This window comes from Thunnus maccoyii, chromosome 9, assembly GCF_910596095.1.
Source record: "Thunnus maccoyii chromosome 9, fThuMac1.1, whole genome shotgun sequence".
Lineage (NCBI taxonomy): Eukaryota > Metazoa > Chordata > Actinopteri > Scombriformes > Scombridae > Thunnus > Thunnus maccoyii.
Genome location: NC_056541.1, coordinates 115001 through 140094, shown reverse-complemented (window position 1 = coordinate 140094; position 25094 = coordinate 115001). Strand labels below are relative to the sequence as shown.

Genomic DNA, 25094 nt, shown 5'->3' with positions numbered 1-25094 from the left:
CATCATTATTCATTTACTGAGTTGCATTATCATTTATGTCCTGAGTTACATTATCATTTATTTATTGAGTTACATTATCATTTATTTACTGAGTTACATTATCATTTATTTATTGAGTTACATTATCATTTATTTACAAATTTACATTATCATTTATTTACTGAGTTACATTATCGTTTATTTACGGAGTTACATTATCGTTTATTTACGAAGTTACATTATCGTTTATTTACTGAGTTACATTATCATTTATTTATTGAGTTACATTATCATTTATTTACGGATTTACATTATCATTTATTTACTGAGTTACATTATCATTTATTTACGGAGTTACATTATCATTCATGTCCTGAGTTACATTATCATTTATTTACGGAGTTACATTATCGTTTATTTACTGAGTTACATTATCATTTATTTATGGAGTTACATTATCATTTGTTTATGGATTTCCATTATCATTTATTTACTGAGTTACATCATCATTTATTTACAGATTTACATTATCATTTAGTTACAGAGTTACATTATCATCTATTTACTGCGTTACATTATTATTCATTTACTGAGTTACATTATCATTTCTTTACTGAGTTACATTATCATTTCTTTACTGAGTTACATTATTATTCATTTACTGAGTTACGTTACAATTTATTTACTGAGTTACATCATCATTTATATACTGAGTTAAATTATCGTTCATTTACTGAGTTACATTATCATCTATTTCCTGAGTTACATTATCAGTCATTTACGGATTTACATCATCATTTATTTACAAAGTTACATTATCATTTATTTATTGAGTTACATTATCATGTATTGATTGAGTTACACTATCATTTATTGATGGATTTACATCATCATTTATTTATGGATTTACATTAATAATTATTTACGGAGTTACATTATCGTTTATTTACGGAGTTACATTATCGTTTATTTACTGAGTTACATTATCATTTATTTATTGAGTTACATTATCATTTATTTACTGAGTTACATTATCATTTATTTACGGAGTTACATTATCGTTTATTTACTGAGTTACATTATCATTTATTTATGGAGTTACATTGTCACTTATTAACGGAGTAGCAGCATCATTTATTTACTGAGTTACATCATCATTTATTCACGGATTTACATTATCATTTATATATGGAGTTACATTATCATTTATGTCCTGAGTTACATTATCATTAATGTACTTAGTTAAATTGTCATTCATTTATTGATTTACATTATCACTTATTTACTGAGTTATATTACAATATATTTACTGAGTTACATCATCATTTATATACTGATTTACATTATCATTTATTTTTGGAGTTACATTATCATTAATTTACTGAGTTACATTATCATTTATTTACTGAGTTACATTATCATTTATTCATGGATTTACATTATCACTTGTTTCTGGATTTCCATTATCATTTATTTACTGAGTTACATTATCATCTATTTACATATTTACATTATTATTTAGTTACGGAGTTACATTATCATTTTTTTACTGAGTCACGTTATTTATTTACTGAGTTACATTATAATTTATTTACTTAGTTACATTATCACTCATTTACGGATTTACATCATCATTTATTTACAAAGTTACATTATCATTTATTTATTGAGTTACATTATCATTTATATACTGAGTTACATTATCATTTATTTACTGAGTTACATTATCACTCATTTACTGAGTTACATTATCATTCACTTACTGAGTTACATTATCATTTGTTTATGGATTTACATTATTATTCATTTACTGAGTTACATTATCATTTATTTACGTAGTTACATTATCATTTATTTACTGAGTTACATCATCATTCACTTACTGAGTTACATTATCATTTATTTACTGCGTTACATTATTATTCATTTACTGAGTTACATTATCATTCATTTACTGAGTTACATTATCATTTACTTACAGAGTTACATTATCATTCATTTATTGAGTTACATCATCATATATTTATTGAGTTACATCATCATTTATTTACTGAGTTACATTATCATCTGTTTATGGATTTACATTATCATGTATTTACTGAGTTACATTCTTATTCATTTACTGAGTTACATTATCATTTATGACCTGAGTTACATTATCATTTATTTACGGAGTGACCTCATCATTCACTTACTGAGTTACATTATCATTTATTTACTGAGTTGCATTATCATTTATTTACTGAGTTGCATTATCATTTATGTCCTGAGTTACATTATAATTCATTTATGGAGTTACATTATCATTTATTTATTGAGTTACATTATCATTTATTTACGGATTTACATTATCATTCATGTCCTGAGTGACATTATCATTTATTTACTGAGTTACATTATCATGTATTTACTGAGTTACATTATAATTCATTTACGGAGTTACATTATCATTCATTTATGGAGTTACATTATCATTTATTTACTAAGTTACATTATCATTTATTTACTGAGTTACATTATCATTTATTTACGGAGTTACATTATCATTCATTTATGGAGTTACATTATCATTTATTTACTGAGTTACATTATCATTTATTTACGGAGTTACATTATCATTTATTTACGGAGTTACATTATCATTCATGTCCTGAGTTACATTATCATTTATTTACAGAGTTACATTATCGTTTATTTACGGAGTTACATTATCGTTTATTTACTGAGTTACATTATCATTTATATACTGAGTTACATTATCACTCATTTACTGAGTTACATTATCATTTATATACTGAGTTACATTATCACTCATTTACTGATTTACATTAACATTTATTTACTGAGTCACATTATCATTTGTTTATGGATTTACATTATTATTCATTTACTGAGTTACATTATCATTTATTTACTGAGTTACATTATCATTTATTTACTGAGTTACATTATCATTTATTTACGGATTTACATTATCATTTATTTACTGAGTTACATTATCATTTATTTATGGAGTTACCTTATCATTTATGTCCTGAGTTACATTATCATTTATTTACGGAGTTACATTATCATTTATTTACTGAGTTACATCATCATTCACTTACTGAGTTACATTATCATTTATTTACTGCGTTACATTATTATTCATTTACTGAGTTACTTTATCATTTTTTACTGAGTTACGTTATCATTTATTTACTGAGTTACATTATCACTCATTTACTGAGTTACATTATCATTTCTTTACTGAGTTACATTATCATTTTTTTTACTGAGTTACATTATCATTTATTTATTGAGTTACATTATCATTTATTTACTGAGTTACATTATCATTTATTTATTGAGTTACATTATCATTTATTTATTGAGTTACATTACCATTTATTTACGGATTTACATTTTCATTTATTTACTGAGTTACATTATCATTTATTTACGGAGTTGCATTATCGTTTATTTACGGAGTTACATTATCGTTTATTTACTGAGTTACATTATCATTTATTTACTGAGTTACATTATTATTTATTTATTGAGTTACATTATCATTTATTTATTGAGTTACATTACCATTTATTTACGGATTTACATTATCATTTATTTATTGAGTTACATTATCATTTGTTTATGGAATTACATTATCATTTATTTACTGAGTTACATTATCATTCATTCACGGATTTCCATTATCACTTATTTACGGATTTACATTATCATTTAGTTATGGAGTTACATTATCATTTATTTACTGAGTTACATCATTATTCATTTACTGAGTTGCATTATCATTTATGTCCTGAGTTACATTATCATTTATTTATTGAGTTACATTATCATTTATTTACTGAGTTACATTATCATTTATTTATTGAGTTACATTATCATTTATTTACAAATTTACATTATCATTTATTTACTGAGTTACATTATCGTTTATTTACGGAGTTACATTATCGTTTATTTACGGAGTTACATTATCGTTTATTTACTGAGTTACATTATCATTTATTTATTGAGTTACATTATCATTTATTTACGGATTTACATTATCATTTATTTACTGAGTTACATTATCATTTATTTACGGAGTTACATTATCATTCATGTCCTGAGTTACATTATCATTTATTTACGGAGTTACATTATCGTTTATTTACTGAGTTACATTATCATTTATTTATGGAGTTACATTATCATTTGTTTATGGATTTCCATTATCATTTATTTACTGAGTTACATCATCATTTATTTACAGATTTACATTATCATTTAGTTACAGAGTTACATTATCATCTATTTACTGCGTTACATTATTATTCATTTACTGAGTTACATTATCATTTCTTTACTGAGTTACATTATCATTTCTTTACTGAGTTACATTATTATTCATTTACTGAGTTACGTTACAATTTATTTACTGAGTTACATCATCATTTATATACTGAGTTAAATTATCGTTCATTTACTGAGTTACATTATCATCTATTTCCTGAGTTACATTATCAGTCATTTACGGATTTACATTATCATTTATTTATTGAGTTACATTATCATGTATTGATTGAGTTACACTATCATTTATTGATGGATTTACATCATCATTTATTTATGGATTTACATTAATAATTATTTACTGAGTTACATTATCATTTATTTACGGAGTTACATTATCGTTTATTTACTGAGTTACATTATCATTTATTTATGGAGTTACATTGTCACTTATTAACGGAGTAACAGCATCATTTATTTACTGAGTTACATCATCATTTATTCACGGATTTACATTATCATTTATATATGGAGTTACATTATCATTTATGTCCTGAGTTACATTATCATTAATGTACTTAGTTAAATTGTCATTCATTTACTGAGTTACATTATCACTTATTTACTGAGTTATATTACAATATATTTACTGAGTTACATCATCATTTATATACTGATTTACATTATTATTTATTTTTGGAGTTACATTATCATTAATTTACTGAGTTACATTATCATTTATTTACTGAGTTACATTATCATTTATTCATGGATTTACATTATCATTTATTTACGGAGTTACATAATCATTAATTTACTGAGTTACATTATCATTTATTTACTGAGTTACGTTATCATTTATTCATGGATTTACATTATCACTTGTTTCTGGATTTCCATTATCATTTATTTACTGAGTTACATTATCATCTATTTACATATTTACATTATTATTTAGTTACGGAGTTACATTATCATTTTTTTACTGAGTCACGTTATCATTTATTTACTGAGTTACATTATAATTTATTTACTTAGTTACATTATCACTCATTTACGGATTTACATCATCATTTATTTACAAAGTTATATTATCATTTATTTATTGAGTTACATTATCATGTATTGATTGAGTTACACTATCATTTATTGATGGATTTACATCATTATTTATTTACGGATTTACATTAATATTTATTTACGGAGTTACATTATCATTTATTTACGGAGTTACATTATCGTTTATTTACTGAGTTACATTATCACTTATTTACGGAGTAACAGCATCATTCATTTATGGAGTTACATTATCATTTATTTATTGAGTTACATTATCATTTATATACTGATTTACATTATCATTTATATACGGAGTTACATTATCATTTATGTCCTGAGTTACATTATCACATATTTACGGAGTTACATTATCATTTATTTACTGAGTTACATTATCATTTATTTACTGAGTTACATTATCATTTATTTACGGATTTACATTATCATTTATTTACGGAGTTACATTATCATTCATGTCCTGAGTTACATTATCGTTTATATACGGAGTTACATTATCGTTTATTTATGGATTTACATTATCATTTATTTACTGAGTTACATTATCATTTATTCACAGATTTACATTATCACTTATTTGTGGATTTCCATTATCATTTATTTACTGAGTAACATCATCATTTCTTTACAGATTTACATTATCATTTAGTTACGGAGTTACATTATCATTTATTTACGGAGTTACATTATCATTTATTTAGTGCGTTACATTATTATTCATTTACTGAGTTACATTATAATTCATTTATTGAGTTACATTATCATTCATTTACTGAGTTTCATTATCATTCACGTACTGAGTTACATTATAATTCATTTATTGAGTTACATTATCATTTATTGATGGATTTACATCATCATTTATTTACAGATTTACATTATCGTTAATTTATTGAGTTACATTATCATTCATTTACTGAGTTACATTATAATTTATTTATGGATTTACATTATCATTTATTTACAAAGTTACATTATCATTTATTGATGGATTTACATCGTCATTTATTTACTGAGTTACATTATCATTTATTTACAAAGTTACATTATCATCTATTTACTGAGTTACATCATCATGTATTTACTGATTTACATTATCATTCATGTCCTGAGTTACATTATCATTTATTTACGGGGTTACATTATCGTTAATTTACTGTGTTACATTATCATGTATTTACGGAGTTACATTATCATGAATGTACTGAGTTAAATTGTCATTCATTTACTGAGTTACATTATCATTTATTTACTGAGTTACATTATCATTCATGTCCTGAGTTACACTGTCAATTATTTACAGATTTACATTATCATTTATTTACTGAGTTACATCATCATTCATTTATTGAGTTACATTATCATTCATTTACTGAGTTACATTATAATTCATTTACTGAGTTACATTATCATTTATTTAAGGAGTTACAATATCGTTAATTTACTGAGTTACATTATCATGTATTTACGGAGTTACATTATCATTAATGTACTGAGTTACATTATCATTCATTTACTGAGTTACATTTTCATTTATTTATGGATTTACATTATCATTAATTTACTGAGTTACATCATCATTTATTTACTGAGTTACATTATCATTTTTTTTACAGAGTTACGGTATCATTTATTTACGGATTTAAATCATCATTTATTTACAGTTACATTATCATTTATATCAGTGAGTTATATTATCATTCATTTACTGAGTTACATTATTGTTCATTTACGGATTTACATTATCATTCATTTACTGAGTTCCTTTAACAGTTATTTAAGGATTTACATTGTCATTTATTCACTTAGTTGCATTTTCATTTATTTACGGATTTACACTATCATTTATTTACTGAGTCACATTATCATTTATTTACTGAGTTACATTATCATTTATTTGCTTAGTTGCATTTTCATTTATTTACAGATTTACATTATCATGTATTTACTGAGTTACACTATCATTTATTTAAGGATGTACATTATCATTTATTTATGGATTTACATTATCATTTATTTACTGAGTCACATTATCATTTACTGACAGTTACATTTTCGTTTATTTACTGATATACATTATTATTCATTTACTGAGATACATTGTCATTTATTTATGGATTTATATAATCATTTATTTACTGAGTTACATTATCATTTATTCACAGATTTACATTATCACTTATTTGCGGATTTCCATTATCATTTATTTACTGAGTAACATCATCATTTATTTACAGATTTACATTATCATTTCGTTATGGAATTAAATTATCATTTATTTACGGAGTTACATTATCATTTATTTAGTGCGTTACATTATTATTCATTTACTGACTTACATTATCATTCATTTACTGAGTAACATGATCACGTATTTACAGAGTTACATTATCATTCAATTACTGACGTACATTATCATTCATTTACTGAGTTTCATTATCATTCACGTACTGAGTTACATTATAATTCATTTATTGAGTTACATTATCATTTATTGATGGATTTACATCATCATTTATTTACAGAGTTACATTATCGTTAATTTATTGAGTTACATTATCATTCATTTACTGAGTTACATTATCATTTATTGATGGATTTACATCATCATTTATTTACTGAGTTACATTATCATCTATTCATGGATTTACATTATCATTTATTTACAGAGTTACATTATCATCTATTTACTGAGTTACATCATCATGTAGTTACAGATTTACATTATCATTTATTTAATGAGTTACATCATCATTTATTTATGGAGTTACATTATCATTCATGTCCTGAGTTACATTATCATTTATTTACGGAGTTACATTATCGTTAATTTACTGTGTTACATTATCATGTATTTACGGAGTTACATTATCAATAATGTACTGAGTTAAATTGTCATTCATTTACTGAGTTACATTATCATTTATTTACGGAGTTACATTATCGTTAATTTACTGAGTTATATTTCATGTATTTACGGAGTTACATTATCATTCATGTCCTGAGTTACACTGTCAATTATTTACGGATTTACATTATCATTTATTTACTGAGTTACATCATCATTCATTTATTGAGTTACATTATCATTCATTTACTGAGTTACATTATAATTTATTTACTGACTTACATTATCATTTATTGATGGATTTACATCATCATGTATTTATGGAGTTACATCATCATTTATTAACAGATTTACATTATCATTTATTTACGGAGTCACGTTATCATTTATTTACTGAGTTACATCATCAGTTATTTACGGATTTACATTATCATTTATTTACTGACTTACATTTTCATTTATTTACGGAGTTACATTATCATTAATATACTGAATTAAATTGTCATTCATTTACTGAGTTACATTATCATTTATTTACGGAGTTACATTATCGTTAATTTACTGAGTTACATTATCATGTATTTACGGAGTTACATTATCATTAATGTACTGAGTTAAATTGTCATTCATTTACTAAGTTACATTTTCACTTATTTATGAATTTACATTATCATTTATTTACTGAGTTACATCATCATTTATTTACTGAGTTACATTATCATTTGTTTATGGAGTTACATTATCATTTATTTACTGCGTTACATTATTATTCATTTACTGAGTTACATTATCATTCATTTACTGAGTTACATTATCATTCTTTTACAAAGTTACGGTATCATTTATTTACGGATTTAAATCATCATTTATTTACAGTTACATTATCATTTATATTAGTGAGTTATATTATCATTCATTTACTGAGTTACATTATTGTTCATTTACGGATTTACATTATCATTCATTTACTGAGTTACATTATCAGTTATTTAAGGATTTACATGATCATTTATTTACTTAGTTGCATTTTCATTTATTTACTGAGTTACATTATCATTTATTTACTGAGTTACATTATCATTTATTTACAGTTACATTTTCGTTTATTTACTGATATAAACTATTGTTATGTAGAAAGTCACATAACTGATTAGAGACTGCTTTCTCAAGGATCTTAGATAGAAATGGAAGGTTAGATATAGGTCTATAATTGGCTAAAACACCTGAATCAAGAGTAGGCTTCTTAAGAAGAGGTTTAATTACAGCTACTTTAAAGGACTGTGGTACATAGCCTGTTACTAAAGACAGATTGATCATATCTAGTAAAGAAGTGCTAACTAAGGGTAAGACTTCCTTAAGCAGCCTAGTTGGGATGGGATCTAAGAGACAGGTTGATGGTTTAGCTGAACAAATCATTGAAGTTAGTTCAGGAAAGTCGACTGGAGAAAAACAGTTCAAATATATGTCAGGATTTACAGCTGTTTCACACATAGAACTGGCTGTAAAGTTTTCCAGGTTGGCTGAGAGACTAAGAACAAGACTTTCTAATGAGTTATAATGAAGTTCAGGTCTAGAGTTGATAATGAGGCTGCGACTCCTCCTCCTCGGCCAGTGTCTGGAGGAATGTGAGTATTAATATGACTGGGAGGACTGGATTCATTTAGACTGATGTCTAATGATGACTGAATGTTCTTCATGACACAGCCAGGTTTCAGTAAGACAATCAATCAATATGATGATCTGAGATTAAATCGTTTACTAAAACAGCTTCAGATGACAGAGATCTAATGTTCAAGAGTCCACATTTAATTCTCTTATTTTGTTGTACTATTGCAGCAGTGGTTTTAATTTTTACTAGATTTTTATGAATGACTCTTTTTTTGTTTACTTTGGATTTAATTGATTTAAGTGGTCAGGGGACAGACGCGGTCTCTATGTGGTTTTGGGTGGGTAACTGCTTTAATGGAAGCACAGAGAAGCGTGTAGGACTGCAGCTCTGCTTCCTGGTCTCAGCTCTGGGTTGTCATGGTTTTGGTCTACTAATAAACTCAGCCATATTTCTAGATATGAGAGCAGCTCCATCCAGAGTGGGATGTATGCCGTCTCTCCTAATCAGACCAGGTCTTCCCCAGAAAGTCTGCCAGTTATCTATGAAGCCCACATCGTTTGCTGGACGCCACCTCGACAGCCAGTGGTTGAATTGTGACATGCGGCTATACATGTCATCACTGGTCAGATTAGGCAGCGGTCCAGAGAAAATTACGGAGTCCGACATTGTTTTTGCAAATGTACACACCGACTCAACATTAATTTTGGTGACCTCTGATTGGTGTAATCAGGAGTCGTTACCGCCGACATGGATGACAATCGTACCATATTAACGTTTATTCTTAGCCAGCAGTTTTAAATTTGACTCAATGTCGCCCGCTCTGGCCCCAGGAATACATTTAACTATGGCTGCTGCTGTTGCTAACTTCACATTTCTGACTATGGAGCTGCCAATAATCAGAGTTTGTTTCTCAGCGGGTGTGTTACTGAGGGGGGAGAACCAGTTAGAAACATGAACTGGTTGGTGGTGAACCGTGGGCTTCTGCTTAGGGCTATGCTTCCTTCAGACAGTCACCCAGCCGCCCTGGCTTCCCGGCTGCTTGGGAGCTGCCGGGGGAGTGGGAGCTACACTAGGTCGGCCCGCACTGGCTGCTGGGGGCTGGCTAACTACATTAGCTACTGATTGTTTTTCCATGGTGCAGAGCCGCGCTTCCAATTCACTGAGCCTTTCCTCCAGTACTGCAAATAAACTACATTTATTACACTTACCACTATCACTAAAGGAGGCAGAGGAATAACTAAACATTTGACACACCGAGCAAGAGAGAGCAGGAGAACGAGAGGGAGAGAGAGAAGCCATCGCTAACTGCTTAGTTTAAGTTAGCTGCTAATGCTAGCTGCAGAGCTAAAGTAACTAACCACTTGTGCGATTAGCGAAAAAAGTCGCTAAGAGAAAAGCGCTGAGTGCTTGTGTAAAACTAGCGAAAGTTTAAATATACAGCAGATATTAATCCACAGTAATGTGATATATATAGGAAAATCAACTGAGATGAGAGCAGCAACAATGCTATCAGTAGACACAGTCGGCAACCGGAAATGATACAATACGCTTACCGTAGCACGTCAGCACGTCAGCTGACCTAATGGAGAATCACTCATTTATTTGCTGAGTTACATTATCATTATCATTCATTTACTGAGTTACATTATCATTCATTTAATGAGTTACATTATCATTTATTTACTGACTTACATTATCATTTATTTACTGAGTTACATTATCATTTATTCACTGAGTTACATTATCATTTATTTACTGAGTTACATTATCATTTATTCACTGAGTTACATTATCATTTATTCACTGAGTTACATTATCATTCATTTACTGAGTTACATTATCATTTATTCACTGAGTTACATTATCATTTATTTACTGAGTTACATCATCATTTATTTACTGAGTTACATTATCATTCATTTATTGAGTTACATTATCATTTTTTCACTGAGTTACATTATCATTTATTTACTGAGTTACATTATCATTTATTTACTGAGTTACATTATCATTTATTCACTGAGTTACATTATCATTTATTTACTGAGTTACATTATCATTCATTTACTGAGTTACATTATCATTTATTCACTGAGTTACATTATCATTATCATTATCATTCATTTACTGAATTACATTATCATTTATTCACTGAGTTACATTATCATTATCATTATCATTCATTTACTGAATTACATTATCATTTATTTACTGAGTTACATTATCATTATCATTATCATTCATTTACTGAATTACATTATCATTTATTTACTGAGTTACATTATCATTTATTCACTGAGTTACATTATCATTTATTCACTGAGTTACATAATCATTTATTTACTGAGTTACATTATCATTTATTCACTGAGTTACATTATCATTTATTTACTGAGTTACATTATCATTTATTTACTGAGTTACATTATCATTTATTTACTGATTTACATTATCATTATCATTATCATTTATTTACTGAGTTACATTATCATTCACTTACTGATTTACATTATCATTCATTTATGGAGTTACATTATCATTCACTTACTGAGTTACATTATTATTCATTTACGGAGTTACATTATCATTCACTTACTGAGTTACATTATTATTCATTTACTGAGTTACATTATCATTCACTTACTGAGTTACATTATTATTCACTTACTGAGTTACATTATTATTCACTTACTGAGTTACATTATCATTCATTTATGGAGTTACATTATCATTGATTTACTGAGTTACATTATCATTTATTTACTGAGTTACATCGTACAAACTCGTGTCTACTGTTTATCTGACAGAGCTGTCATGGGTTTAGTTTATTTTTCTGACTACATCAGAGACAATAACACCACAGCGGTTTATTCTCAATCACTAATACAGGAGACCCAAGCAAAGACTCGCGTGACGAGATTATCAATAATGTTACATTATGAAAATGACCACAACACTGTCTCTTACCATTCAGCCGGTTGAATAAATGTCAGGTACAAACGTACTGAGGGCCAGCAGATGGTCATATTTTAAGTTTTCAGCAAAGTTAAGTCAAAATTTGTCTTCACTTCCTGTGGAGTCAATGAGTGGAAATACAGACAGCGCCGCTCCGCCATTGCAACCCACATTGTGGTCAGAGCCCCCTGGCCTACAGGCCACAGCCAGACCCTTCTCCACGAAAAATGAACTCACTTGACATTATTATGTATGAAACTGACAATCAGATTTATTTACTTATTAATCAAAGGTGCTGGAACAACGTTCCAGATTGCTCCAGCCCACTTTAACCTCCCCATATAATATATATATATATATATATATATATATATATATATATATATATATATATATGTACACACAGAGACTAATATACAGACTATACTGACTCTTCTCTCGTCTGTTTCAGGATCAGTTTGATAATTTGGAGAAACACACCAGTTGGGGAATCGACTTCCTGGAGAGATATACCAAGTTTGTTAAAGAGAGAGCCGATATCGAGCTGAGCTATGCTAAACAGATCAGGTACGGACATGACCTCTGCATGACCTCTACATGACCTCTACAGGACCTCAGCATGACCTCTACATGTCCTCTACATCAGGAGTTCTCAACTGGTCTCACCTTGAGACCCACATTTTCCCATGCGACCCACTTTTTTTTTTTTAACATAAATACATATATTTACATGTACAAAGTGTATTTCAGAGCACATTATTAAGAAACATAGGAGAACCATGACAACTGCATGTACACTAAAATAAATGTAATGGTGGGTTGAGAATCACTGCTCTACATGATCTCAACATGACCATAACATGACCTCTACATGACCATAACATGACCTCTACATGACCATAACATGACCTCTACATGACCATAACATGACCTCTACATGACCATAACATGACCTCAACATGACCATAACATGACCTCAGGTTGAGGTCATATTATGGTCATGTTGAGAAATAACCATAACATGACCATAACATGACCTCTGCATGATCATAACATGATCTCATCATGATCTCTAAGTGACCATAACATGACCTCAACATGACCTTTCATGACCATAACATGACCTCTACATGACCATAACATGACCTCTACATGACCATAACATGACCTCTGCATGACCATAACATGACCTCTGCATGACCACAACATGACCTCTACATGACCTCTGCATGACCATAACATGACCTCTACATGACCATAACATGACCTCTGCATGACCATAACATGACCTCTGCATGACCTCTGCATGACCATAACATGACCTCTGCATGACCTCTACATGACCTCTACATGACCATAACATGACCTCTATATGACCATAAGATGACCTCTACATGACCATAACATGACCTCTGCATGACCTCTACATGACCTCAACATGACCTCTACATGACCATAACATGACGACAACATGACCTCTACATGACCTCTACATGACCATAACATGACCTCTGCATGACCATAACATGACCTCTGCATGACCACAACATGACCTCTACATGACCTCTACATGACCATAACATGACCTCTATATGACCATAAGATGACCTCTACATGACCATAACATGACCTCAACATGACCATAACATGACCTCAACATGACCTCTACATGACCATAACATGACCACATGACCTCTACATGACCTCTACATGACCTCTGCATGACCATAACATGACCTCAACATGACCTCTACATGACCTCTACATGACCTCTGCATGACCATAACATGACCTCTACATGACCATAACATGACCTCTGCATGACCATAACATGACTTCTACATGACCATAACATGACCTCTGCATGACCATAACATGACCTCTGCATGACCATAACATGACCTCTGCATGGTCTTGAGAAGCTGCAGCATTTATCAACTGACACACTGTAATTTGTAACATACATTTTCTGACACACTGTAGTCTATACTTTACATTTACTGACACACTGTAGTCTATACTGTACGTTTACTGACACACTGTAGTCTATACTGTACATTTACTGAAACACTGTAGTCTATACTGTACGTTTACTGACACACTGTAGTCTATATTGTACGTTTACTGACACACTGTAGTCTATATTGTACATTTACTGACACACTGTAGTCTATACTTTACATTTTCTGACACACTGTAGTCTATACTGTACGTTTACTGACACACTGTAGTCTATACTGTACATTTACTGACACACTGTAGTCTATACTGTACATTTCTTGTTCTTGTTCTTGTTCTTGTTATAATTATAGGAGAAACATTGATTCAGTAAACGTTCAGTAAACGTTGAGTATAGTTAGACCCAGCAGTCTCCATTAGGTTGGGCGAGTTCAAAGTTGTGAAAACAATGGGAGTGTTCCCTTTAGCTTCCCTTTTTATGAATCACATTAACATTTATTCACCCAGACAAAAATAATGTTTTTCTGTATAATATGAGCTTGTAAAGGTAATCAAAGACCAAAGGATTGTCTTATCATTTTAATGTGCAGAGATGTGTCAGGATGATCATTACTTTTCCCCTTTGCTAATGTGTGCATGTTCCTGAGAGAAGGAATGTGCCTTAGGAGGCCCAAATAAGGTACCATTCTGCTTCTTGTAGTAAACAGGACATGTTGAGGCGTCGAAGGCCACATATGGCTTGAGGCTCCTAGTTAACATACATGTGCATGCACATGTATCTCGTGGCTGTTTGCCATTGGCTGTAATCCATAAGTTTGTATGATTTGACCAATCACAGATCATTTCTTTGTTCCTTCTCCAACTATATTAGAATGGAGTTTGCTTTTTCTTCGCTGAGATGAACTGATGCAAATCTTTGAGTGTTCTGTCTCCTTATTGTACAATATAATAATTGTTTAATCTTCAACCCAGCAGTGTTTTGAGTATTATTTCATTTGTGTTTAGTGTTTTCAGACAATTTCCACAACAAGCTCCTCTCTCTGTGTGCTGCTGTGTGTCTGCAGTGTATTTACTGGTTTGATATTTTATTTGTTTAATTTTTAGATACATTTTTAAACATACATGAATATGACCATAATTATAACCATATAACATCAAACACAAGTTTAACACTACAGTTTGTCAAAAAATACAAATGTTATTGGGGACCCACTTGAATGAGCACTTGTCGGTCTTGGGACTCCCCATATTGAAATGCCATCAGCATAATGACCTCTTAATGACTTCTATATGACCTCTACATGACCTCTAATTGACCTCTGCAAGACCTTCACCTGACTTTAATATGACTTAAACATAATAACAGCTAATCATAATATCAGATACATGATGCAAACATGTGACAGCCTCTCATACAGAAATATGTATCTGATCTACTGGAAGGTGGAACTATAGTTCTAATAAGGTTAAGCTCATGTTGATCACCTGGTTGATTCCACCTCTACCTACCTGTCTGTCTGCAGGAGTCTGTCTAAGAAGTATCATCCGAAGAGAAGCAGAGAGGACGACAGCAGGTCAGTCAACATGTTGCTGAGAATCCAACCTACAATTCAGTGATCCTGTCATGTAGAGTCATGTGATCATGTGTTGATATCAGGTGTTTGGTTTGACCTCGTCCTCTGGGGAAGGTAGACTCAGAGTCTACAGCGTTTAGTATTACTGCAGTGATAGTACAATGTACTGCAGTAATACTACACACAGCTGATTGGTTGTTTCAGGTACACCTGGTGTCTGGCGTTTGCAGCGACACTCCGCCAGCTGAGCGAACTCGCTGTGCAGAGAGAAGAACTCGCTGAAAACCTGAACACACAGATCGTCTCCGAGCTGACCAGATACACACAAGAACTGAAAACTGAGAGGAAAACTGTGAGTAAACAAACAAATAAATAAACACACACACAAGAACTGAAGATTGAGAGGAAAATTAAGTAGTTAGTTAGTTAGATAGTTTAGCTTTATTTATTCAGGAAATCTCATTGAGATTAAAATCTTGCTGATCGTGTGGTTCTCATCACTGCAGTGTCAGAGTGAAGATGTTTCCAGTGAGAGCAAAGATGTTTATGTTGATCCCATTTGATGGTATTAACTCACATCCACAGTTCACACAACCTTTTATAGGATTTTAATAGACTGATGACACAACATTTAGTCCAGAATCACTGCAGTGCAGTTTAAACTGAGCCTTGAACTGACACTGCCTGGAGAGTGTTCCTCTCCTCTGATCTGTCAGATTTCACCTGGACAGGTACTTAAAGAGCATCACAACCAGCTTTATATAATAAAGTTCTCACAAAGGTAAACAAAAGTTTTAAAGCACTCTGTCATTTGGACTAATTTCCTCTTGCCAAAGCTCCTCCACATTATTCATGAATGAAATCTTTATAGCAGCAGTTCCAATCAGATTGCAGCTCCGCTGTACTATCACCAGTATGGCCAGTTTGACCACTTTGACTGAAAGTGCTGATCCCTTTGTGCTTTTTGTTGCAGCATTTCCAAGATGGCCGCCGTGCCCAGCAGCACATTGAGAGTTCCTGGAAGCAGCTGGAGTCTGTGAGTGACCTTTGACCCCACCCATCATGCATATGACCCTGCCCATTAATAAATGTGACCCACCTTTTAACACATTTACACCTCAAATACTGTTTACTGACAGTTTCAGCAGTTGAAACGCTGTGATGATTTTTTCTTCTTCTTCTTGTTTTGTCCAGAGTAAACGTCGGTTTGAGCGTGACTGTAAGGAGGCGGAGCGAGCTCAACACGTCTCCGATAGAATTGACCTCGACACCAAGACGGATGCAGAGAAGGTTTGAACTAAATACACACACACAGCCTGACAGACAGTACAGACAGTGATTCTATAAAGCGTTAGTCTCTAGTAGCAGCAACGAGGAATCTTCTGAAAGACGAGTTAAATCAACAAAACCACAATATATCACATGAAGAGGAGGTTGAGGAGGTGCAGGGAGGTGACCTTGCTCACCTGCATGGATATGATTGGACATTATTCATCAGCTGTTAGCCACACAGCTGTGAATGAGCCAGTGTCTGATTGCAATCAGCAAACAGGAGCACAATTTCATAAAGTGACTCCAGGCAGGATGAAGTGATGATGACTTCATGTTTTTAGTATGTTTTACTGCAGCTGTTTGAGCCTTCAGTTTAACATGTGTCTGCAGAATGTCAGTCATTAGGTCATCGTGTTCATATCAGCTGGACCTGCTTTAGATTCTCCTCCTTCAGTTCTGACTGAGTCCAGGATGTTTAAAGGGGCCATTTTATGCCTCTCTCCCAGTTTAATATGTTCACTATTGTGGTCAATTTACAAACATTAGCATTATGCTCAAAAAGCTCCTTGTTACAGCTGTACAAGCCATTAATATATGGAATCATATATTGGTCATACATATTTTGGGCTTGTGAAATGGTTTGTGAAAGTGTAATTTTTTATGAATTTTTAAATGAATTTTTTCAACAGCGAGGTTTCACAAAGTCTGAAAGACAAACACACAAATTGCCTATCTGTGTGTGCGACACTGAAGTTACAACTACAAACTGCAAGTTATGAGTACAGATTTTGACCCTGATTTTATGTGTGAATTCGATGGTCAAACGCAGAGTCAATCTGTCCAATCAGAGGGCAGATGGTCCTGCAGGTCCTGTGGCTCTCCTGCGACCCAGGTGGGTTTGATTAGTAATTGTATTTCATGTGTTTCTTTCTTTCTTTCTTTATTATTATGGGACATCAGACCTTAATTTGACCCCCTAAACATGCTCAAAAACTCACCAAATTTGGCACACACTTCATGTCTGGTGAAAAATTTGATAAAATGTAAAAATTAATCCCTAAAGTGCCAAAATGTGCTCGAGAGCGCCACCTATTTAACTAAAATGGCCCCCCTGGCCCGTAGGAATGTCGTAGAGAGATCAAACCAAAACCGACTTATTCGTCTCAACAAGACCTACAAATCATATACTGACACCCCTGACCTAAATCCAACAGGAAGTCCGCAATTAGCCTGTCAATATAAGACTGCCTCAATTTTGGGCCCTGAACAAATGTTATCTCCTCCGAGAGTGTTAATGGTATCGACTTCAAACTTTGATAACTGACTTATGACACTGTGCTGAAAAAAGTTGTAAAAAACTTAAATAAATAAATAACTCAAATGGTTTAGATTTTATAAGCCCCGAAAGTTGCAGTGACACATCACCCTTACAATGTAAAGCAATGGGGAGGCATGAACTTTGTGTCAAACAGAGGCTTCTGACGTCTAAACTATAAGTCTGACCACTTTCAAACCTGTATCAATGGATTCGCAATGAAATTTCCTACAAAAAAATATGACTTTAATGTAAGATTTGACCCAAGTCATGGGATTTGTGAGGAGATTTCATAAGAAGAGTACTTTAACATTCTCCTCTCCAACTGAGAGGGAGAGAGAGGAGGGAAGAAAGAGGGGGAGAGGGTGTGTGCCACACGCACTGGAGGCTGGTCCATAGAGGCAGAGGAGGTTGATCCTCCTCTATTTTTTGAGAGGCAAGAGGGAGATCAAAATATAAAAAAGAATATTTGGTTGAAATAAACCATTACCAAATCTCAGTAGTATTTACAACATATTTTTTCTCTCTTCTTTGGAAGAGACACGTAAAATGATGCTCCAAGGGAGGACGGTCTCCCTTACCAATCAACAACCAGAATGCAATATTGACATTGAGTCGGTCCAATGATAGTTTCCAGAATTCATGTTCAATTCTCTCCACTGTAAGGCAGAGTAGCAGCAGTAGATAGCTCCTTGCGTTAACCAATGCAACAGCTGGCTTGTTGTAGCAGCCTGAAGGACTCTTTATGCATCCATGGAAGGACTGTTAAGGACTGTTATTAAGCTCATGGGAGAAATGATCTGGACTGTGCAGTGCAGCAGCAGCAGGACACCGCCAGGGAGGCTGGAGAGAGAGCAACCGGAGAAACAACCAGGAGAGTTAGCTTGTTTGTCATTGTTGCTAATGATATCAGACTGGTTAAGCAGCAGCCATAAAGTTCTGTTAACTAACAAACAAGATGACCAACAGCCACAAATGGATGTTATGACATGAATACTTCATCTCCATGATAGAAAGAAGAAGACATCAGATAACGTGAGTCAGATACAGCTTCTCTCTCTCTGTCTCTTTGGTCGCTAATTTCATCTCTGATGGTTAAATGTCTCTGTGTGGCTGTTGTGTGAATTTATCTCCTTAACCAGAATGCACTACTATAATTACTTTATCTGTACTAAGGACTAAGTTTGATAAAAACTCTGAGAATTCAGATAAGAGTTTAGAGTACGGACCAGGAGGACGGTTCACTATAACACATAGAACTGGCTGTAAAGTTTTCCAGGTTGGCTGAGAGACTAAGAACAAGACTTTCTAATGAGTTATAATGAAGTTCAGGTCTAGAGTTGATTATTAGGCTGCGACTCCTCCTCCTCGGCCAGTGTCTGGAGGAATGTAAGTATTAATATGACTGGGAGGACTGGATTCATTTAGACTGACATGTTCTTCATGACACAGCCAGGTTTCAGTAAGACAATCAATCAATATGATGATCTGAGATTAAATCGTTTACTAATACGGCTTTAGATGACAGAGATCTAATGTTTAAGAGTCCACATTTAATTCTCTTATTTTGTTGAACTGTTGCAGTGTTGGTGTTTATTTTATTAGATTTCTATGAATGAATCCTCTTCTGTTTACTTTAGATTTAATTGATTTAAGTGGTCGGGGACAGACACAGTCTCTATGTGGTTTTGGGGGACAGACGCAGTCTCTATGTGGTTTTGGGGACAGATGCAGTCTCTATGTGGTTTTGGGGACAGACGCAGTCTCTATGTGGTTTTGGGGACAGACGCAGTCTCTATGTGGTTTTGGGGGCAGACGCAGTCTCTATGTGGTTTCGGGGACAGACACAGTCTCTATGTGGTTTTGGGGACAGACGCAGTCTCTATGTGGTTTCGGGGACAGACACAGTCTCTATGTGGTTTTGGGGATAGACAGTCTCTATGTGGTTTTGGGGACAGATGCAGTCTCTATGTGGTTTTGGGTGGGTAACTGCTCTAATGGAAGTGCAGAGAAGCGTGTAGGACTGCAGCTCTGCCTCCTGGTCTCAGCTCTGGGTTGTCATGGTTTTGGTCTACTAATAAACTCAGCCATATTTCTAGATATGAGAGCAGCTCCATCCAGAGTGGGATGTATGCCGTCTCTCCTAATCAGACCAGGTCTTCCCCAGAAAGTCTGCCAGTTATCTATGAAGCCCACATCGTTTGCTGGACACCACCTCGACAGCCAGCGGTTGAATTGTGACATGCGGCTATACATGACATCACTGGTCAGATCAGGCAGCGGTCCAGAGGAAACTACGGAGTCCGACATTGTCTTGGCATATGTGCACACTGACTCAACATTAATTTTGGTGACCTCCGATTGGTGTAATCGGGAGTCGTTGCTGCCGACATGAACAACAATCGTACCATATTAACGCTTATTCTTAGCCAGCAGTTTTAAATGTGATTCTGTGTCGCCCGCTCTGGCCCCAGGAATACATTTAACTATGGCTGCTGGTGTCGCTAACTTCATGTTTCTGACTATGGAGCTGCCAATAATCAGAGCTGGCTTCTCAGCAGGTGTGTTACTGAAGGGGGAGAACCAGTTAGAAACATGAACTGGTTGGTGGTGAACCGTGGGCTTCTGCTTAGGGCTATGCTTCCTTCGGACAGTCACCCAGCCGCCCTGGCCTCCCGGCTGCTCGGGAACTACCGGGGGAGTGGGAGCTACGCTAGGTCGGCCCACACTCGCTACTGGGGGCTGGCTAACTACATTAGCTACTGATTGGTTTTCCCTGGTGCGGAGCCGCGCTACCAATTCACACAGTCTTGCCACTTTCTACTATGACAGCTGATCATCATCTGATTAATCACAATAAATCCAAAAATAACTGCTCAGAATATTAATTTGACATTGATTCAGAAGTCAAAAAAAAGATTTACAGATTTACTCAATAAATTAGCAAAATGTGAGAATATAAATGGCAACAAACACAAAAAATGGTTCTAACACTACCGGTCCAGTCAAATAATAATGGCTTTCCTCGCCTGGGTGGAGAAAGAAAGATTTGGGGGGGGGGGTTACAAGTTCAGTGAGGCCCCATGTGACTTAACACGGGGCATCATATCGTACAGAGCAAACCCACACCAAACTGACTGATTGTCCTATTTTGTTTGTTAGTAGGCGTAAATGGTAAATGCACTTATATAACACCTTTATAGCCATCTGACCACTCAAAGCGCTTTTACACTGCAAGCCACCTTCACTCATTCATACACACACTCATACACTGGTGGTGGCAAGTTACCACGCAGGGTTCTGGTGCAGCCCAAGTGTTCTTGGGTAAGATACTGAATTAGGGTTCAGTACTTGCCCTTCAGTACTTCGACATGTGGACTGGAGGAGCCGGGAATCGAACCACCAATCTTCTGATTAGTGGACGACCCGCTCTACCTCTTGAACCACAGCTGCCCTCTTTAAGCCCTGGAGAGTCATTGGGCTCACATGTGGGTTTTTAGTCCACCTGGTTGTCATGTGAAAGGTGTTAGAGTCACACAACTCCAGGTGTGAAGCCAGATGTCTTTCACACTAGACAGCAGCTGTAGAGTCGGTGCTATTAACAGCTGTTAACAGTGTTCAGTGTTTCCTGAAGAAGGAGAAATCACAGCAGGTCCAGCGGACTTTGATATGTTAATTCTAAGATTTCATCATGATACAGAGAGCAGGATTTATGTTGTAATTCTACCTCAGTCCTGATATTCAACTGACCTGAACCCCTCTGTCTGTCTCTCTCTCTGCCTGCCTGCCTGCCTGTCTGTCTGTCTGTCTGCCTGTTTGCCTGCCTGTCTGTCTGCCTGTCAGCGCTGCTCATTGAAGGTAAGCTCTCTGTACACACAGAAATATTGTACTTACAATAAATATTTTTTGTTTTATTTGTATATAATCTGATTCTGCTGTCCGTCAGCTGGTGAAGCAGTTTGTCGTCTCAGCTCATCAGCAGCTGACAGACGACAGAGACGCTGAACGCAGGTCGGAGTTGGTGTAGATTGAACGGATATAAAGCTCTCTTCTTCTTTTGTTGAGTGATGAGAAGTACAAGATCATCGTCACTGGAGGACGTCGACGTCTTCCTCCAGTGACGACGACGTTGACATCCTCCGGTGACATCGACGTCGACGTCTTCCTCCAGTGACGATGATTTCCGACCTGGCTTCAGCGTCTCTGTCATCTGCAGCTGCTGATGAACTGAGACGACAAACTGCTTCACCAGCTGACTGACAGCAGACACTTCCTGAACCAGAACAGTTTGCATATCGGCTCCACGGGAAGAAATCCACAGTGCTTGTGTTTATAAATATATGATGATGATGATGCATAAGACACATGATACATCAATGTATTGATTCATGGGCTTTATTTCTCCGCCTGCCTGCCTGCAGTGAAACAGGCAGCTCACAGACAGACAAGCTGATCAATCAATATAAATACGGTAAATAAATTCAAAACACACACAGCAAGATATTCAACAGCCCATGTGGGCCTTCGCGAGAAACAGATTACGCTTTGTGATTGGTTGATGCTTTTATTCGCTGTGTGAAAACTCAGAAAAATCGACCTCATTCCAAAAAAAATCACGTCACTTTTTCGCCTCTTATTTTCACGTTCTGTGTGAAAATACTGACGACAAAAACAACAGTTCGAAAAAACATATTGACGTGCGAATTAATCTGGAAAAGCCTTTAACCTACAAACACTTTTTTGCATTTGTCCATTTGTTTATAGAACAACAAACGAGAAAGAAGGTGTTAATCAGCCGTACAGATGTTAATCAGCCGTACAGATGTTAATCAGCTGTACAGATGTTAATCAGCCGTACAGATGTTAATCAGCCGTACAGATGTTAATCAGCTGTACAGATGTTAATCAGCCGTACAGATGTTAATCAGCCGTACAGGTGTTAATCAGCCGTACAGGTGTTAATCAGCCGTACAGATGTTAATCAGCCGTACAGATGTTAATCAGCTGTACAGATGTTAATCAGCCGTACAGATGTTAATCAGCTGTACAGGTGTTAATCAGCTGTAGTTTTGTTTTGCTTTCAGGCTCGTCAGACGGCTCAACAGAAACAACAATCTGCTGATGAGTCCAAGAAAGAATATGTGACCAGTTTAAACCAGTTTAACCAGGACCAGCACCAGCATTACCACACACTGGTCCCAGTTATATACCAGGTAAACCAGTACTGTCTCATACTTGTCCCAGTTATATACCAGGTAAACCAGTACTGTCTCATACTTGTCCCAGTTATATACCAGGTAAACCATATATACCTGTGTTAATGTGTGTGTGTTAATGTTTGTGTGTTAATGTGTGTGTATTAATGTGTGTGTGTTAATGTGTGTGTATTAATGTGTGAGTGTTAATGTGTGTGTGTTAATGTGTGTGTGTTAATGTGTGTGTGTTAATGTGTGTGTATTAATGTGTGCTTGCATTTGTGCGTGTGCAGCGTATCCAGGACATGGAGGAGCGGCGGATCGAAAGAATCGGTGAAGCGATGCGTTCGTCGGCCGAGGCAGAGAGGAAGTTTCTTCCCGTGGTCGGTCACTGCTTGGACGCCATGATGGACGCTGCTGAGAGCATCCAGCCCAGGATGGTGAGGCTCGTCTGGGCTGAAGTCGGGGTTGTTCTGGGCAGATTTATCTGACAGGTTTGATGCTCTGGACGTAATGAGACTGTCGGTTCGCACATTCAACCTTTATCAGGAGAAGCGGTTTTGTGTCCGAGTTCAGAGCAGCGAACCGACTCTTCAGGTTGCTAAGTAACGCTCGTGGGCTTATCTGATCGGCCACTGCAGGGCTGGATTCAGTGATTTGGGGGCTGCAGCCAAACTTAAAAGTGAAGAGTGAAAAGTTTTATCAGCACAATGTACTTAAATTTACTTAACGTCTGTTCAAGGTGGAGTTTTTAATTCTTATATACTGCTGGATAGTTTAATCGATAATAATGCACCATATTTTATTTGTTTTATTTTGTGATTCAAATCTGAACATGTAATCAATCACATTTATCTGTCAGGTAAATGTAGTTTACCTCTGAAGAAGAAGTATACAGTTGCATTTTGTTAAGCGCTTAGTTGGCGTTTTGTAAGTTATTTTGGGGCACGATGAGTTAGAAAAGTGATATAATTCAATATTTTTCACATCTAAACATCAAAATAAATGTGTAGCTGTTGGGGGCCCCCAG

General features: G+C 34.3%; 1 protein-coding gene across 3 annotated transcripts in view; it reads left to right on the top strand.

The window, feature by feature from the left end:
• fnbp1a (formin binding protein 1a) overlaps positions 1-25094 on the top strand; it is a 110352-nt gene that overhangs the window by 61910 nt on the left and 23348 nt on the right. For all 3 annotated transcript variants that reach the window (XR_006098069.1, XM_042420733.1, XM_042420732.1), the window contains exons 2-9: positions 13201-13316; positions 16232-16282; positions 16487-16634; positions 17256-17318; positions 17477-17572; positions 22713-22727; positions 23954-24082; positions 24358-24504. Coding sequence is in view for 2 of the 3 variants with exons in the window: in XM_042420733.1 (XP_042276667.1) it covers positions 13201-13316; positions 16232-16282; positions 16487-16634; positions 17256-17318; positions 17477-17572; positions 22713-22727; positions 23954-24082; positions 24358-24504 (765 nt within the window). In the remaining variant the exon portion in view is untranslated. The remainder of the gene's footprint in view (positions 1-13200; positions 13317-16231; positions 16283-16486; positions 16635-17255; positions 17319-17476; positions 17573-22712; positions 22728-23953; positions 24083-24357; positions 24505-25094) is intronic.